Here is an 18,363-nt window from a genome sequence, read left to right as displayed (position 1 = left end):
ATCTTAGTTTATATTAGAGTTCATTCTTGGTGTTGTACATTTTGTGGGTTCTGACACAAGTATAATGGTAAGTATTCACCTACATAGTGTTATACAGAAGTTTCATGATCCTAAAATCCTTTGTGCTCTGTCTTCATCCCTCTCCTCCCTAACCCCTCAGTGATCTTTTTACTATCTCCATTGTTATGCCTTTTCCAGGTCATACAGTTGAAAGGCTACAAGAGGTAGGTAGCCTTTTCATATTGGTTTCTTTCACTTGGTAATATATTTATGGTTCTTCCACACCTTTTTGTGGCTTGATGGCTCATTTCTTTTTAACAGTGAATAATATTACATTGTCCAGATGTGCCCCAGTTTATCCATTCACCCACTGAAGGGCATTTTGATTGCTTCCAAATTTGAGGAATTACAAATAGGACTTCTGTAATACACATGTGCAGATTTTTATGTGTATATAAGTTTTTGACTCCTTTGGGCAAATACCAAGGAGCTTAATTGCTAGATTGTATGGTTAAGAGTATGTTTAGTTTTGTAAGAAACTGCCAAACTGTTTTCCAAAGTGACTGTAGCATCATTTTGCATTCCCACAGTAATGAGTAAGTGTTCCTGTTGTTCCATATTGTCATCAGCATTTGTTCTGGATTTTGACTTTTTAAATTGGTATGTGATTGTATCTCAGTGTTTTAATTTACATTTCCCAAATGACACGTGATGTATAGCATTTTTTCATATGCTCACTTGCCATGGTTCTTTTAGTTCTTTGAATATATTTAAAATAGCTGATTTAATGTCTTTGTCTAGTAAGTCTAATAGTTGTTCTTTCTCATGCTTTTTTCCCTCAGTATGAGTCATACTTTATCATTCCTTTCCATGTGTTATTTTTTGTTGAAAACTGGACATTTTGAATAATGTAATGCATCAAATTTGGGAATCAGAGTCTTCCTCATTCCCAGGGTTTATTGTCACTGCTTGTTGTTTACTGACTTTTCTTAATTTTGCAAAGTCTGTATTCTTTATGGTATGTATTCGTGTAAGTCTCTACTTAGTAACATAGTGGTCAGCTAATGACTGGAAACAGATTTCCTTGATTAACATCTCCCAGTTATAGATAGGACTATGTGTGCTTGTTAGGGCATGCCTTCCATATTACCCAGGCAATCGAAACTGTCTTAGTCTTCACATGCTGCTTTTGCTGTGCGAGGTGACAGCTTATGACCTTCTCAGGTCTTTCCTGAACATGCACACACTCTTATCCATTTTATGGCCTAGCTTCAAATCTTTTACTGATCAGATTTAGACCTTTTTGTGTCCAGTTCAATAAACTGTTTCTACCTTAGGGCTGGAAAACTATTCTGTTTTCTACTAATATTATGGGTTATTAGTTTTACATTCTGTTCTATGATCCATTTTTAATTAACTTCTATAAATTACAAGAGGTTAAGTGTTGAGGTTCTTTTTTTTCCATATAGGTATCTTGTTGTTCCAGCACTATTTATTAGATTTCCCCATTGAAACGACTTTAGTACCTTGGTCAAAATTCAGCTGACTATATATGTGTAAGTTTGTTTTTGGGAACAAACCTATTCTGTTCCATTGATTTGTCTATTCTTATGTCAAAAATCAGACTTAATTACTATAGCTTTATAGTAAGCCATCTTTTCAAAATCATTTGGTTATTTTAAAACCTTTTCATTTCCATATAAATTTAAAGTAATTCATTAATTTCACTGAAAAAACCCACTGGAATTTTGAAAGATTGTTCAATCTACAGATCAATTTGGGAGGGATATTTTATATGCTGTCGAGTTCATAAATATGATACTTTAACTTAAAAATAACTTTGTACTCAGATTTTTAAATATTTTTGTTCTATTATTGTGATAGTAACAATGAGCAAAGCGCATAAAACATGTGTCCATGATCCAGTTCAAGACAAAACCCCATCAGCATCCCAGAAGTTCCCCATCTTGATGCAATCCTTGATCATGTTCCATTATTCCCCAACTAGAAATAACCATTACCTTGACCCTTACAACAGGTTTTTCTTTTGCTTTTTTCATAGGTTTAAACATCTATTTTAAACATCTTACATGAAAGGAATTACATATATATGTAAAATCCCTCAAATACAATTTATATACAGAATTTTATATATAACTTTAGTAAGTAAATTTAAATAAAAATGTAATTATTTTACTTAATATATAATATTGGATTGGAAAAAAAAAAAAAAAAAAAAAAAATTGGGTTTTCCCATAGTAGCTTATGGAAAAACCTGAACAAACCTTTTGGCCAACCCAATATATATAATTCCTCAAATAGCTTTTTTCTGTATATAGATTTCTATAATGGCAGTTATGTCATTCCAGCACATTGAGCTTACCATTCCCACTGTCTTTTGACTTTAAATGTTGCTAATGAGAAGTCAGCACTGGTATAATGTCTTATCATCAGTTACTTTTAAGGTTCTATTGCTGCTGGGTATCCTGCAGTTTCAGTATGATTGGATTTCTTTTTATTTATCCTGCTTTGAAGAAAAATTTTAGTATTTTTTCCCAAGAGCTTTAGTTGTGTCCAGTTGGGAGAAGGCAATGGCACCCCACTCCAGTACTCTTGCCTGGAAAATCCCATGGACGGAGGAGCCTGGTAGGCTGCAGTCCATGGGGTTGCAAAGAGTTGGACACGACTGAGCGACTTCACTTTCACTTCTACGCATTGGAGAAGGAAATGGCAACCCACTCCAGTGTTCTTGCCTGGAGAATCCCAGGGATGGGGGAGCCTTGTAGGCTGCTGTCTATGGGGTCACACAGTCAGACACGACTGAAGTGACATAGCAGCAGCAGCAGTAGGAGTGTTGGTCCTGCCACTACTGGAAATGGGAATTAATCTTAATTTTTAAATAAAATTAGAATCTTATATACTTCTTTATAACGGTAAGGTACGTATTATGCCACAGTAGGAAAATGCCAATTTACTGAATCTCTTACTGTTGTGTATTCAGGTTGTTTCTCATTTTTTACTATAGTAAATACTACATGAAATACTTTAAAAATTTCTTCACATGGAATAACTAACATTAAGACTTGTATAAGATCAATGTCACAAATTAGATGTGTCACCCCTTAGTGACAGACAAGAGAGAACTAGTGATTATTTTTGCTCCAGGGGCCCTTAGTAGGTGTGAGCATGTGAGTGAAAGTTGCTCAGTTGTGTCCAACTCTCTGTGACCCCCACAGACTATAAAGTCCATGGAATTCTCGAGGCCAGAATATTGGAGTGAGTAGCCTTTCCCTTCTCCAGGGGATCTTCCCAACCCAGGGATCGAACTCAGGTCTCCAGCCTTGCAGGCAGACTCTTTACCAACTGAGCTATGGTGGGGAGACTACAAAACTTCCTTTAAAGTAAAATAAATGGGGTGTTTAATGTGGCAACAATCCCACTTATTCACTCACTTTCCAGTATCCTCTCAACAGTGTGTCTAGGGAGATCACTAGCAATTTAAGAAATATTAGAATACAGAAATCTGATGGAGGGCCATTTCAGCCCATTTCTCCCCTACACAGAAAGCTGACCTTGCGTTAGTCACCTGTAATTACTGTGAGAGGTACACAAGGAATCTAATACAAGAGATTTATATATCTTCAGAGGATTTATACATATTCAGAGGATTCCAATAATAAAAGTGTAAATTCAAAAGTATTATCTGTCTGCTCATATAATTAAGGAGTGGTAAGGAAATTCCTCCTAGCAACCAGGATTATTCTAAATATCTTTCTTTGAAAGAAAAGACAATATAAAAATTATTGCTTCTATTTTCAACTTCTGCTGTAACATGGGACACATATAATAATATTGTACTTCTTATAAGAAAAAGGCTTACTATAACTTGTTAAATATAGTTGATGCCCAGTCTAGCCATTCTGGAGTTGAGTGAAATGACAGAAGCCATGCCATTTAATTTAAAAGGGGGGAAAAAAAAACACCAAAAGCAAAAAATTGAGCTTCCAGCATGAGGAAAGTGATACTGCCAAATACAGACAAATGATGAAAGGTTTATCATATTTAAAAGTTGTAACTGGCTAGTGTATTATCCTGCCTCTGTTATTGTTCAAGGAGCATTCTATTAAGTGAAGCACTTTGGTAATACTGTTGTCAGATTTCTTATGTAATCTGATTACTTGTTGAAATCAAGACTGTCTTTAGTAAACTACTTCCCTTCCCTAGGATATCAAATAAAAAACAATACTGTGGACTAAACATTGTTCATGGTACTTGACCCAGTGCAAAATAAATTCTGTATCTTGCTGTGTGCTTAATTGCTAAGTCATGTCCGACTCTTTGTGACTCCATGGGCTGTAGCCCACCAGGCTCCTCTGTCTATGGAATTCTCTAGGCAAGAATACTGGAGTGGGTTGCCATTCCCTTCTCTAGGAGATCTTACAACTAGGGATTGAACTTGCTTCCCCTGCATTGCAGGCAGATACTTTACCGCCTGAGCCACCATGTAAGCCTATATCTATATCTATCTATATCCTATTTACAACCAAAAACAGATGTAGATAATAGTAGTGCATTATTTAAAATATAATCTTTAGTAGTCATGGGACAAAGTAACAAAGGCCTTTTCCCACAAAACATCCTTTTGAAACATACATATATATATATTTTTTTTTTTTGGTTACACACACGAGGCATGTGGGATCTTAGTTCCTTAATCAGGGATCGAACCTGTGCCTCATGCAGTGGGAATACAGAATCATAACCGTTGAACCATGGAGGAAGTCCATGAAATATTTAAAATTTGAGTTAAAAAAAAAGTGTCCATTTCATCAAATACTTTTTGGAGCTTATGTATGTATTATACATTTTAAGTAACTCTAACTCTAAATGCTCTGTCTTATATAGAAGTGAGACTCCAGATTAAGAAAACATGGGATACACCACTGAAATAATCAAGTAATTCCCTGTTCTATACCTTTATTTGAAATATATAGGAAGAAGTATATCTAGTCATATTGATGATTTCGTTAAGTTGACTATTCATTATCAATGCAGTTTAGAGACAACTGTGACAATTTCTCTCATTTGTTTTTGGCTTTTTGTTTTAATGTTCTAGATACAAATGATATTTTAAAACTCTGTTTGCAAATGTTAATCAGATCATTGGTTTCACACAGACAACAGCTCACACCTCCACCGCAATTAAATAAGACAGGCTGGGGGACTTAAGTTGAATTGTAAAACACTACAGGTAAAAATAAAGTCATACTTAACACTCATTTTAGGAGATGAAAAGTTTACTTTAAAATTGCAAACATTTAGCAAAGATAAGACATAAACGCTATTTTCCATATTCTACAGAAATATAATTTATAGCTGGCTTGGTACATGGTAACATGATTAAAAACAAATCTAATGGAAAAAAAAGAATGGTTTCATTCTACTTTTCTGCAACTTATTACAATTTAATAAGTGTACCAATAAGTACTGGAGGACAGCTGCATGGGAAGATTAGAATCCTAGGGCTATTTGCTAAATACACATTATTGTATTATAATGATAAGAACAAAATAGGTACAGATATACAATAAACATGCAATTTAAGCTATTATTTTGAAGAAACAGGACAGAATTTAGTGAACATATTGAAAAATGTATTATTAATAATGTGTGGTTATAATCAGTATATTATGGTATTTTACAAGGCATGGAATAACTTCCTCAAATAATGCTTGGCAAAATGAAACAGGTTGAGCCAACTTCTAAAGAAAATTTAAAACGAAGGCAAAGAAAAACAAGTGGATAATTCAGTTCGATTCTCTTCTAAGTATAATAAATAATTTTCAATGTACCATAATTTCATGCCTACCTCAGCATCTCTAATTTAAAATAAAGCCATACTTTGTACTCTATGAATCTGCTTTGTCCAACAGAGCAGCCCCCAGCCATAAGTGGCTTTTTGAGCATTTGACATGTAGCTAGTCAGAACTGAGATGCTCTGAGTGCAAAATACACGCTGAATTTTGAGGACTTTCTATGGGAAAAAAGGTAAAACACCTCAATTCTGTATATAGGTTACACATGTAAAAGAATATTTTTAATATACTGGGTTAATTAAAATATATTATAAAGCTAATTTTATGTATTTCTTTTTTTAACGTGGCTACTAGCTTTAAAATTTTAAATTACGTTATGTAGCTTACATTTGTTTTTACTGGACAGCGCTGATACAGAAAATCTATAGTCATTATATCAGCCTTAGAATTTAGCATCACTCTTAAAGCACTCTGGACTATTAACTCACAGAACACCATAAGCACACACCGTAAATACATTATTTCAAAATTTATTTTTATCCCTCTGCAAGGTACACGTTTTAAGTGTAAAAAGAATTCACAAAATATTTAATTCTTAAAAAACATCAAGTAGAATATGGTAAATGCCAAATGAAATTCAATGCCGACTGTAATACTGGGGGAAAATAGTTTAAGAAAAACAGCAGTGCAATCAGAGTGAAGACAATTGGTATCTTCAGTAAAATAAGTTAGTCAAACTTATCTTTAATATCCAGGATCTGACCGTGCACCACAGATCATACATGTAACTTGTCCCATTTAATTATAACCTACACTGTTCATTTAATCTTAACACTGACTGCAACACTCCATTTTCTGGAAAATCTTTAAGCATGTAAAATTAACAGACATGGTGAATTCTAATAGCAGAATATAATATCTGAGAACTATACTTTAAAGTCCCTCAGTGTTAAAGTAAGCAACTGCCTAGTGTCCAAGAGACTTGAGTCCAAACAGACTTCGTGAAAAAAAAATTTTTTAGAAGCTATGAAGAAAAAATAAGATCACTGCTCTTTTAGCATTTTCTTCTTTTTAGTTTCTTTGTAGCAGGGTGTATAAATATTTGGTGTATTTATAATACCTCGTCTTTTATTTTGTCCAATTCAAAAACAAGTTAATCTGGTACATATTCCATATATACACCATTATTCTCCTAGGAACAACAAATACCAGTACACAATACCCACAGTGGTCACCTCAGTCAGAAGCCAGTGTTCGTCATGCATCAACAATCTCATCAGGAGGCACTGCCTAACTATGCCCGTGCTGCATATTCTGCTTGTCACATCTCAGGATGGAATGCTTGTTTTTAAATTGTTTAAATCTGTTTGAATTAGGTAAACTCTGTCAAAAATGCTCTGAAAGTCACAAATTAATAGACTCAAACTACTAGATTATTCATATAAATTTCTTCCTCATTTTGCTATCACTACTTTTAAGACACTGAAAAGTAACCAAGACTTAGGGAGAAATAAACAGAACTTATACCAGAAAACAGAGATTCCCAGATGGTGCGTGCCAATACAGGAGACAAAGAAACGTGGGTTTGATCCCTGGGTCAGGAAGATCCCCTGGAGTAGGAAATGGCAACCCACTCCAGTATTCTTGCCTGGGAAATCCCATGAACAGAGAAGCCTGGAGGGCTACACTCCCATGGAGTTGCAAAGAGTCAGACACAACTGAGCACGCACGCACAGAGAGAGAGAGACTAGAAAATACTAGACCAACACAGAATCTGACTGCAGAAGACTATAGCAATTCTCTCTAGAGTTCAGCAGCCTATTAAGACATTTAATCACATTCATGAATGTGCCTTGCACAGAGATACTACTTAAACTTTTCATATCTTCAGACCATTTCTACATAAACGATTAAAAAAATTTTATTACATGTTACTAACTCCAACTTAAATAAGCCTAATTCATGTCAAATGAGAAAAATTTCCAGTTTCAAACATATATTACTATAAAAATATACTCTTCAATGAAAAGATGACAACAGTCTCCTTTCTGAAAGCTGTTACACTGATGTTAGATCAATAATCCACCAAGTATTTATTGAGCACCTACTATGAGTGCATTCGTTCTTTAACTAGTAAGAAAAAAAATCTGCTCCAAATGCAAGATGACATTTGTGAGGGAGGATAAAGTATTAGCATTTCTAACAGACTGCTGTATGAATCAATATCTGAACGTGTGAAACTGTTCATCCCTATGACGTTGAAAAATCTCAAATTTATTATTGATCGCTTTATAAAGACAAACATTTGAAGTATGCTGCATAGTACTTTGAGGAAAGTGACTGCCATACATAAAATTAAGGCTGATTCCCTATATGTATGGAAGAAGAGTCAAAATGTCATGGTTCATAAGCAACCGAAGACTTACTATGAACAGTTTACACCAATATCTGGTTAATTCAAGCAAATGGGCACTTGTGTTAGGTTTCCAATTTTGCTTGACGGGGGCTGGTGTAATAAAGAAAACTGCTTTTAAATAGGAGCACTTCAAGCAAGTATGAAAATAAAAGTCCTTTGGATAAAATTCTTTGTAAAACCACTATATAAGCTGAAATTCCAAATCTCATTTAAATATATATACATATATATATGTGAATACACACACATATGTATGCCTTAAAAGTATCTAAATTTCACTTACAATGTTATATAGCTGTATATCATTGCTGTGTATGTTTGTACCTGATTATGTATCTTAAACACAATACTGTATTTCTCCTGAAGCTAAGAATATGGACAGTGATAAGATAAACAAGCTAGTTTTAACTTTCTAGCCTGTAACAATTCTGACCTGTTGAGTTCCTGCCAGGCGCAAGGCGTTACGCAATGTACTGAACATGTACACAGACCTTTACGCAAAACACTCTCTCGGGGAGACTGAAGTTTTAAGAAGCATAAGAGTTATCAGTTTGAAAACCAACAGTAATCATTTTTTCAACAGGATTTCCAAAAACTGAGACTTATGTCAACTAAAACACCCCTACCTTTGCTAAACATGGAAAATAATACAATACAAAAGTCATTTCTGTAGAAGACATGTGTAAGAGAACATTCATAATAGAGCCACAGGGACTGAAGCAGCGAGAGGAACGCGGAGGCAGTCACCGAGCGCCTATGAGCTACTGCGCTGGTAGTAGTTTATAAAAAATACTATCTATACTAACATTTTTAAGAGCTAGTAATATATTAGCATATTTTCACTTTTTTTGCCACTGAATATAAAGTTTTGTCCTAAATTTACTAATTTTTCTACACCCTGAGGAATAATAACAGATTAATAAAAGAAGTGCCAGGGTTAAGCTTTGTGGGCCATATTATTGTGCAGAAAGCACAAACTCTATATAGCTAATATGCTTGGAAGCACAAGATTTCATCAACAGAGTAAGCTACTGCTATTTTTTTCTTCTTTCTTTTTTTTAAGTAAACAGTTTGGTTTTATAGTGTTAACATGGCCTGGTGAGAATACAGAAGTCAAAGTTGGAAGCCTGAGGTCCCTAACCCCCAGATCCACAACTGACACGATAGCTTTGTTTCCACCATAAACATGACCTATTGCTGTCCTTTAGGAATACATATTCAACAGTTCTCTGAAAAGCACTTTAGAATCTTAAATATAATTAACAGTTATTTGCTATCTGGAGATACGGAATTCTGATCCTTCCCCTCTTCACACCCAAATACATAAAAAGCCACATTTTAAATTTCATGTCATTATTTACTTCTGTTCCTCCAATATTTGAAAAAATTAAACTTCCATTTCCCCCCCCTCTCAACTATCATCCATAAGCCTGAATTTGGGAAGGAGTTCTTAAAAGTCCTTAAAATGATGCAAAGGATTCACTTAGGACAACCATATGGCATTTCTGTTAGGACAGAGGGCCACTGTTTCCCTTTAAGCATGGGCTATACAGGTTTCAGGCTGATCTTTAGTTATGAATATGCCATCCTCTAAACGTGATGCCTCCAACCCCCAAAAAGTTAGCTGTTACTGAGAAAGAACTAATTCTTCTTGGTAGGGTGCTTGAAAATGCAAACCAAAACATCCTTCTTGCTCATATCAGTAACTCACTTAAGGATAAAATATTCCACTAGACCATGTCTAGCAGTTGGAATAAATAAAATAATCAATCGTTTAATAAAATTTTCACCCTTTGATTTTTACTTAAAGGTTAATTAAACTTAAACATAATCTTGCTTCAGCGAAAAGTAAGAAAGGCACTCAAAGAAACACAGTATATGCACAGTTATTTTTTAAAAGACACTATGTGATGGTAAATGCAATTCTCAGGGTTGACTTTTCCTGCTCACTGCCTTCAAAACACTGAACTTGCCTAAGCTTTCCTCTGCTTTCATGCACTTCTCTACTGAACAGGAGCACATCACAGAGTATACCCAAGCACAGGAGGGTGGCAGCATGTAAAGTGCTAGGGTCTGTTAGCTCTATTTGAGAAATTTACTTAGAAGACAAAAAGTTCAGTTGTTACAATGCTGTTCAAATTTTCTAGCATACTTTCAATATTTTAAAGTTTTAAAATGTAATTTTCTAGTAAGAAAATAATTAAGCTTACAAAAGCTTTTTGCAAAAAAAAAAAGTGTTTTCTAACTTCCTTTGATAAACTAAATCTTTAGCATCTTCTGTAATACAGGGGAACTAAGGTCGAAATTAGATTGTTGCATAGCAAGTGGTAGCATTCCTAACTCATATTTAGCCCTCATGTCTGATATCATCTTGTGCTATTAAGAGAAAAATACTAGACTGACAATTTGTTCTCAAAAATACTAAGTTTTACACACACATACATGTATATATCTAGACAAGCATAAATTCACATGACCTGAATATATCTAAATGATAGTGTATCACTATATATATGCATTCCTACAAAAAAGCCACATAAAAATCCAAGAACTTCTGTTGGCATGTCTTGTGTTACTAAGTCCTTATCTGAAGACTTAAGTGGCTATGTGTGACATCTTGTATATTTAATCTGATAAATAATGAAGCCTTGAATTTAAATTAGAATTGTACCACTGGAATAAGAAATATGACTCAAAGTCTGGGCCCAGAGAAAAAATGCTAAAACATAAAAAAGAAAAAGGGGACACTAAAAGGTATCAAATCCTTAAGTTTAAAAAAAAATGACTCACGGGTTTAAGAAATATCAAAAAAGTTCAAGTTGTGGAGGGGAAAAGGAGAAGCATAAAATGACTACTTATGCATAGATACAGATCAACAAATCTTTGAAATCAGTTTCCTCAGATACCCCAAAAGTGGCTCTGGCTCTATGGGCAAGATCTGTCCCCCAACATCATAAATGAATAGAAAGTAGTGTTCTTAATGAAAATGGTCTTCATTCTTCTATGAATTTTTAATATATATTAAAGTACAGTTAACTGATATTATACAGCTGCATTTCTTGGCTGGGATTTAACAAGCATAAACAAAGTAGTTCAATGAAGAAAAAAATCTAAATTAACTTATTCTATATGCAATAGCTGCTCCTAAGTATCATGAAGGCAGAATACATCATTCATTGACAATTCAGTGCTCTACTCCATCAATTTCTCAATCATAACTCACTCTATGCATCCTGCATGATTAATTTTCCCATCTTCAGTTAATCATTCATAAATTTAATAAATATTTAATAAGTCCTTACAATATGCAAGGCAGACAGAATCTGGGAACACATTACCAAAATAGGTACACTTAAAAAAGTAAAAGATTGGGGAGGAGTGATTGTACAGATATTTTATCTGTAAGATATTTACAGATCTTATTGCTTTTTTTTTAACTTGTCAGTAGTATTCTTGACCTAGGATGGTCTACAATTCTTCCAGTAAAAGTTGGATGAAATGTGTGTTAATCTAAATCATCTTTTCTTTTAACAGTGACATATTTATCGAAAAGTAAGTGAAGACTAATGAGTCTCTAAAAATAGACACATCCTTTCCACTGCATGAGCTCATTCAGTCCAAGAGATATTATCATGCTACAGCTAGTGAGCTGGATGTCCACCACTCAGAGTAAAGCACACAACTACACAGGGCAATATTATGTTTTTCTGTGAATGAACACTTGAAAACTACAAATTTTAGAAATAAAGTAGCACACAAGAGTCAGATACAAACTGTATCCTTTGGATATTTGTATTTTTACTTGGTACTTAAAACTATTAGGAAGACAGGAGACCAAGGTATATTAAAGGACTGCATGGCTTTGTGCAGGGGTGAGTTAAGAGACTTAAAACACAAGAAGACAGTTAACATCAAAGAAGGGCAAGAAACTTTGTGGAAGATATAAAAAAGTGTGGAACATTATAAAATTTAGCTGATGTTTCACAGGAGATTGTCTATACTCATGTCTTGACACTCTCACACTCACACACCAAAGCATAAGAAGCCCTATCAGTCAGGATACTTAAAATGATTCTTGGAAGAAAACTAACAGTGAGGCCAAAATCTGGCAACGTACATTAGAGGAACTGACTGGATCTCCACGTCATCTGTGTGTAGTTTACCCCTTAATCCCTGCAGCTGCTAAAAATCATAAAGTAATAGTTTTATCCAGAGGTCTAGGTAGACCTTGAGGTATTTGATTCAAAATATGCTTTGTACATAAAAGGTTATAAAATTATGCTCATAATGCCAATCATTTTCTCACCTAAATACTACAAAAAGTTATAAAAGGGTAATTTTTGCTCTAGGAGAGAAGAGCAGCTTCTGTCTATAAGTACCAGCCTAGACAAGCTTTTTGGTATTCTTAAGTCTCACTTGACAGTTTGCCACTCAACAAAATCATGATACACAAGTAAAGTACCTATTCTTTTCCCTTAAGGCAACGTTCCTCACTCAAGTCTAGAGTCTCCATAACAGTGAGATAGAAGAGGTCTGTTTTCCCTACATGTCTTCTTACCCTACAGGCAGCCTAGCATAAAAAGAGGAAAACAGGCAAAGCATGGTGGTCACACTGTTCCAGCCACTACTACATTTTATACACACAGGATAATAAACTGCCCCCCTAAAAGTTACCCAATAACATTATTAGGGTAACTTTTAGGGGGGCAATTTATACTCATATTTGTGTGTGTTTAATGGGGTATGGAATTAACTGGAAACAGGAGAATATCTTTAGTTTACATCTATGAAATATAATAGACAAGGAAAAATATACAAAAGTGAAGCTGACCAAAAAAAAACCACGGATGGGGAAAATAAAGAGAAAGGTATGTGGAAAGAAGAAATGCAAAGCACTGTTTCATATCAAGAAATCAGATATTACCTGATATTACTTTCAGATTATTATCAGATATTACTTTCACCACATCTGTCTCACCTATTTGAAAAATGCAGCCCTTATTATTGAAAAGGTAAGATGGATACTTTGGTACCTCATCCCTGATAAATTCAGTATCAAAGTTTCTAAATTGTTTTATTTTTTAAAATAAAGACTGAAGAACCAACCTTCAAGACTATTCTTTCCCCCTGGCTTTTGCCAGTAAACTTAATAATCCCTTCATAAAAATTTTGTAGTTTATCCAGTGTATCCTCAGTAACTTAAAAACTTTACAAAGGAAGGTTTTTAATGGATACATTTTTATGCATAAGCCTGCCATATTGCATGGTGAATTTGGAGGAAAATAAGTAGTAATAACTAAAAATGGCGTTCTAGGTTTTTTTAAAATTGACTTTAATTGATTGAGGTAAAAAAACTTATCAAAGCTAGTAGTAAAAATAAGTTTCCACTACAATTACATAAACTCATAAAATTAGTTTTTTAAAATAATTAGTTTAAAAATGGATTATATTAGAACTACGTTGTTCATATAAATTCCAATACTTCTGACTTTGGTTACGTTGGCCTATGACTCGAGTATAACATGCTAGTGAAAGAGAAATGGTGTGTATTTTCACAAATTCATCCATCTGGCCATCTGATTCTCAAAACAGCAATTAGATCGAGTAATTCTGAATTTGTATTGTTCTTAAGCTAAACTACAGCATAACTTTTTGATTACCAAAAAAAAAAAAAAAAGCCTATACAGCAACTGCACTGAGGTGGGCTGAGGTGTGTGTGAACCAATCTGGAGAATCAAATGAGCAAAGTCTCAAAGACAGGAATATACAGGATGAGAAGTTAAAAAGAAAAAAGTTAAGACTCACTGTTTAGCAAGAAGGAACTACACAGTTATTTTATAGCCAAAGGAATGCCAGTTCTTAACAAAATAAATAAAATGAAAGATTTCCTAGGGACTTTTAGCCTAAAGATGAAGATCACATAGTTAGCCAATAGTAGCAAACAGTTCATGCAACTATGTAAATAAGAAAGAAAAGCCATATTGCACTAAAAACGGGAACTTTGCAGGACTAATTCACCTCTTTCATTGACTCAATGTAACCAGCCATTTTCTGTATGCATTGGCAAACCTGGCCTGTTCCACGTTCCGACAGGTGGACAGTACTTGATCGATGAACCTGTGCTCCATTTCCAGGCCCAGGGAGTCTGGAGCTGGGGTCCGCTTCAGGCGTTTGATTTCCTGGGAATAGCCTTGCTTGCTAAAGTCACTGAGTCCATCCACCTCCATTGCCTGAGACGTGTGGGGGCCTGCTGGGATACCGTGCAAGTCACTCAAAGTTCCCCCAGGACTGTCGGCAGGTGACAACTGGATCACGCTGTGAGGAAACCTACCATTTAAGTGATGCTGAAGGTAGAAAACATGCCGTCTGTGAAAGAAGAGGAGGAGGAATAAAAGAGAAAAGAAAAACCACATCACAATGTCAAGCTTTTCAGAAGAAAACAGAAAAGTAAGTTAGACAATTTCCAAACACACAGTAGTGTTCAGTCTCACTGCCTCCGGTAACCCAGAGCGATCTGGGGAAGGAGAGTAGTTAAGATGTAGTCTCTGGTATTCGAACAGAGCTTCACAAGTCCAGATTACTAGTTTGTTGAAATACTACCCCAAAGGTTTTTAAAAAAACGTTGACTGAGATGAGGACAATCACCTGGTGCTGTTACTCTCTGTAACTATAATATGAAACCAGAGATGCGTTTTTGCCCAATCTCTGCTATAAATTAAAATATAAAACAAAACCAAAATTAACCTCATTGATAGCCTAAAAGACAAGTGATTTTCAGCAACAAGAGGATTAAATAGCTCCTCTAGAGGATTAGTCTATGGCCTCTATCCAGTACTTTCTTTAATAAGAACAGAACTGCTGCAACTGGACTTACTTATCTTAGAAACCCTCTGAATTTCCCCCTAATCCAGCACTACAGTCTCATTAAACATCCACATGTGCTAGAATGTGCTGGGCTCTGAGAAAAGTATGTTAAAACACACAGTTCCTGTTCTTCCCCTAAGGAGAGTTTTCCTGCTCTTAGAATCATCTGTAGTTATTTGTTAAAAATGAAGATCCATATGCCTAATTTCCAAAAATTGTGACAAAATGGGGTCCACATCTTTGTACAAAATAAGGTAAACTACATAGATTTTAGGTTGTTATATCTCATTTATATTAACAATTCTAAGCCTTTAAAAGAGAATTCTATTCATTTTCCTAGCTTATTCTGGAACAAAGGAGCATATAACATATTCATTTTACAGATAAATCTTAAAGGACAGAGAAGCAGCTTAAGGGCACTGAATCAGTAGAAAACTGGTCTGTATGATATATAGGTCTTCCCAACTGTCTCTTTTCCCCATTCCAAACTCCCATTAATCTTATGAACAAAGAAAGTTTCTGTTCTAACAATCTAGCTATCTTCCGAAAACAAATATAATTTTTAATATTCTCTAAGCCTAGCTATTAATGTGTCTAAATATGAAACAGCAACAAAAATCTAACACCAAAATATGCAAGTCAAGATCTCTCTCCTTTTCTAAAAATGTGGAATAAGACTGTCTTGTTTATAAGAGAAAAAGACAATTTTGTATTTATGAAGGTGCCAAAGAGGGGAGATTGTCTTTCATCTTCTAATATATCTTCCAAATATATTTAGTCTGGAAAAAGGGAAAAAATTTCAATTAACTTAAAAAAATACACAATTATTTAAAATGCCTACCTCTTGCCTAACACAGGCAAGTCATTTGTCTATAAGCATAATCTTGTAACTTGAAGTAAAATCTGTATATTTAATGCCAGAGATGCCTCCAACTAAGTGATAATCCAAAATAAACCAATCAGGGGATTTCCATACTTGGATTTCATTTCAAAATGAGAAGTACTGTCAAAGGTACTTAAAACTCAAGTTATGAGGTTGCTAACCCTCGTTCACACCTTCATAATAATCCTGAATAGTAAAATTAAACAAATATTAATAAAATATATTTTATTTTACCTTAAAAATAAAAAAAAGTCAAGAGATTATACTCAAAGTAAATTAATCTGCAGGCCATCATGGCTGAGAAGAACAGTAAAGCTTAACTATCTGTGTGTGCTCAGACGTGTATGACTCTCTGCGACCCCATGGACTGTAGCCCGCCAGGCTCCTCTGTTATGGAATTTTCCAGGCAAGAATACTGGAGTGGGTTTGCCATTTCCTTCTCCAGGGGTATCTTCCAGACCCAGGGATCAAACCCATGTCTCCTGCATTGGCAGGCAGATTCATTACCACTGAGCCATTTGGGAAGCCAAAGCTTAACTATTCGCAGGGTCTAATCATTGATTTCAACCCTGACTATACATCAAATTTACCTGTTAGGGTTTTTGCTTTGTTTGTTTTTTTTTTTTTAAAAGACAGATGGCAGCACTCTATCACAGAAATGCTAAGTATCAGGATCTCCAAAGATGGAGTCCAGAAACATTTTTTAGTTTGGAAGTAACACATGTTATTCTGTTGCACAATCAAGGATGAACACCACCATCTTGAGCCATTGGCAAAGATCTGTGCAAAGAACCTCATGCTCATGAAGACTGTGAGGAGGAGGCTATGGTAACACAAAGTCCTTTGAATCACTCAGGCAAAGTTCCATAGTTAAATTACCGTATTCACCCAAGGAGGCTCCAGTCAGATGTAAGACCTTCTGTAGCTCTCATAAGGACACACAGAGTTTCATGCAGGAAATACATCTTCCTTCTCTTACCTATGGCACCAAAGGGTTTCATGTCCTGGGTAGGCATCAATAAGATCAGTGCTGAATTCAACTTCTTCTTCTAGAAGATGGGGAAGATTTATCCTTGATTCCTCTGCTGAAGCCACTGCTTCTTCATCTTTTGGGAGAACTACAGTTGACTCACTTCTCAAAGGACTTTGCTCCAATACAGAACCGTCAGTCACAGTTTGGCTAATCAAAGACTTTAATAAAAATTGGCGGTAGTGAAATCCACTGTGGTCTGAAACATGCATGGATGCCCAGTGTTTAGTAGAAGATAGTTCATCAAGAAGAATCTTGTAGGAAGGAAAAAGGGAAGTGAAATGAGGAATTGCTAAAGGTTTTCCTTTCTCTGTTAATACTTTGAATTTCTTTCATTCATTCCTTGTTTTGATAATGCCATTCCTATCAATATTTTGTACATAACATCCAACACAGTGTTGTTGCTTAATAAATACTCATGTTCCATTTCTTTTAGAAAATAATAATTTTTTTTAATACTACAGAATTTAAGGACCTTTCTAATTGGCATACACATAGAACAGTCAGATTCTAAAATAAGGAAAGACTCTGGGTATTCACTTTTAATTTAATGCTTATACTGAAGGGAAAATATAAATTCAGAGGTCACTTTGATGGAAACTTTTTTTTGCATTTAATCAATCTGTACTGTATCTATTTGTTCAACAATAGACTCGGTGTAACTATTTCTTTGGCACTATTAAGTGTCATCAGGGCAGAAACCATGTCTATTTCGTTCACTACTTAATTCTAAGGGCTTAGTACAAAAACATGATGCATGAATAACAGGAATTTTCAAGTGCTCATGACTTTCACTATTTGTCTCAAACTTATCATCAATAAGTGACTTTTTTAAATAGGTAAGACAAAATTCAGCAGTGAATTGTTTAAATCTGCAAACTAAAGAATTTCAAATGGAGATAAAAAGGAAAGCAGCATTTCTGAAAAAATAAATTATTTGGCAGTGTCTCAGACAGGTTAGCAAACGAGTTTTGATCAGAAAAAGGTGTATTGAGGGCCTACCACATCTGTCAGAGAGAGGATTTTCAGACCACCTAAGGAAAAATGACATGTACTTATCAACAGTGAACCATACAGACCACACAATGCCAAAAAGCTCTTTTACCTGCTCTTCAGGGAGCTCAGGCAAATGCCTTCTCCTTAAGCAAGATCCCTCTCTACTTTTCATAGAGAAAACCAGAAGTCTTCCCTCTTCTCAGCCTCCATAGTTCTTGTATGTTCCATCATATATATTATAGAAATTCCTGTACACCTTTTCATCCCCACTAAACTATACAAGTTTTTTAAGATACTTATTCATTTCTAATTACTGTTCCCATCACCCTATACCCTATATAAAAATGTTTAATGAATG

General features: G+C 34.9%; 1 protein-coding gene across 6 annotated transcripts in view; it reads right to left on the bottom strand.

The window, feature by feature from the left end:
• Window positions 1–5,279: 5,279 nt before the first annotated feature.
• PTAR1 (protein prenyltransferase alpha subunit repeat containing 1) overlaps window positions 5,280–18,363 on the bottom strand; it is a 50,005-nt gene continuing 36,921 nt past the window's right edge. For 5 of the 6 annotated variants that reach the window (XM_070375783.1, XM_070375784.1, XM_070375786.1 and 2 more), the window contains 2 exons: window positions 16,959–17,263; window positions 5,280–14,598 (listed from right to left, as the gene is read on the bottom strand). In XM_070375783.1, coding sequence (XP_070231884.1) covers window positions 14,256–14,598; window positions 16,959–17,263 — 648 coding nt within the window. In that variant the 3' untranslated portion in view covers window positions 5,280–14,255. The remainder of the gene's footprint in view (window positions 14,599–16,958; window positions 17,264–18,363) is intronic. The other variant, XM_070375789.1, reaches the window with a different exon arrangement.

The sequence above is a fragment of the Bos mutus genome, chromosome 8 (genome assembly GCF_027580195.1).
Source record: "Bos mutus isolate GX-2022 chromosome 8, NWIPB_WYAK_1.1, whole genome shotgun sequence".
NCBI lineage: Eukaryota > Metazoa > Chordata > Mammalia > Artiodactyla > Bovidae > Bos > Bos mutus.
This window is presented reverse-complemented; position numbering and strand designations above follow the sequence as displayed.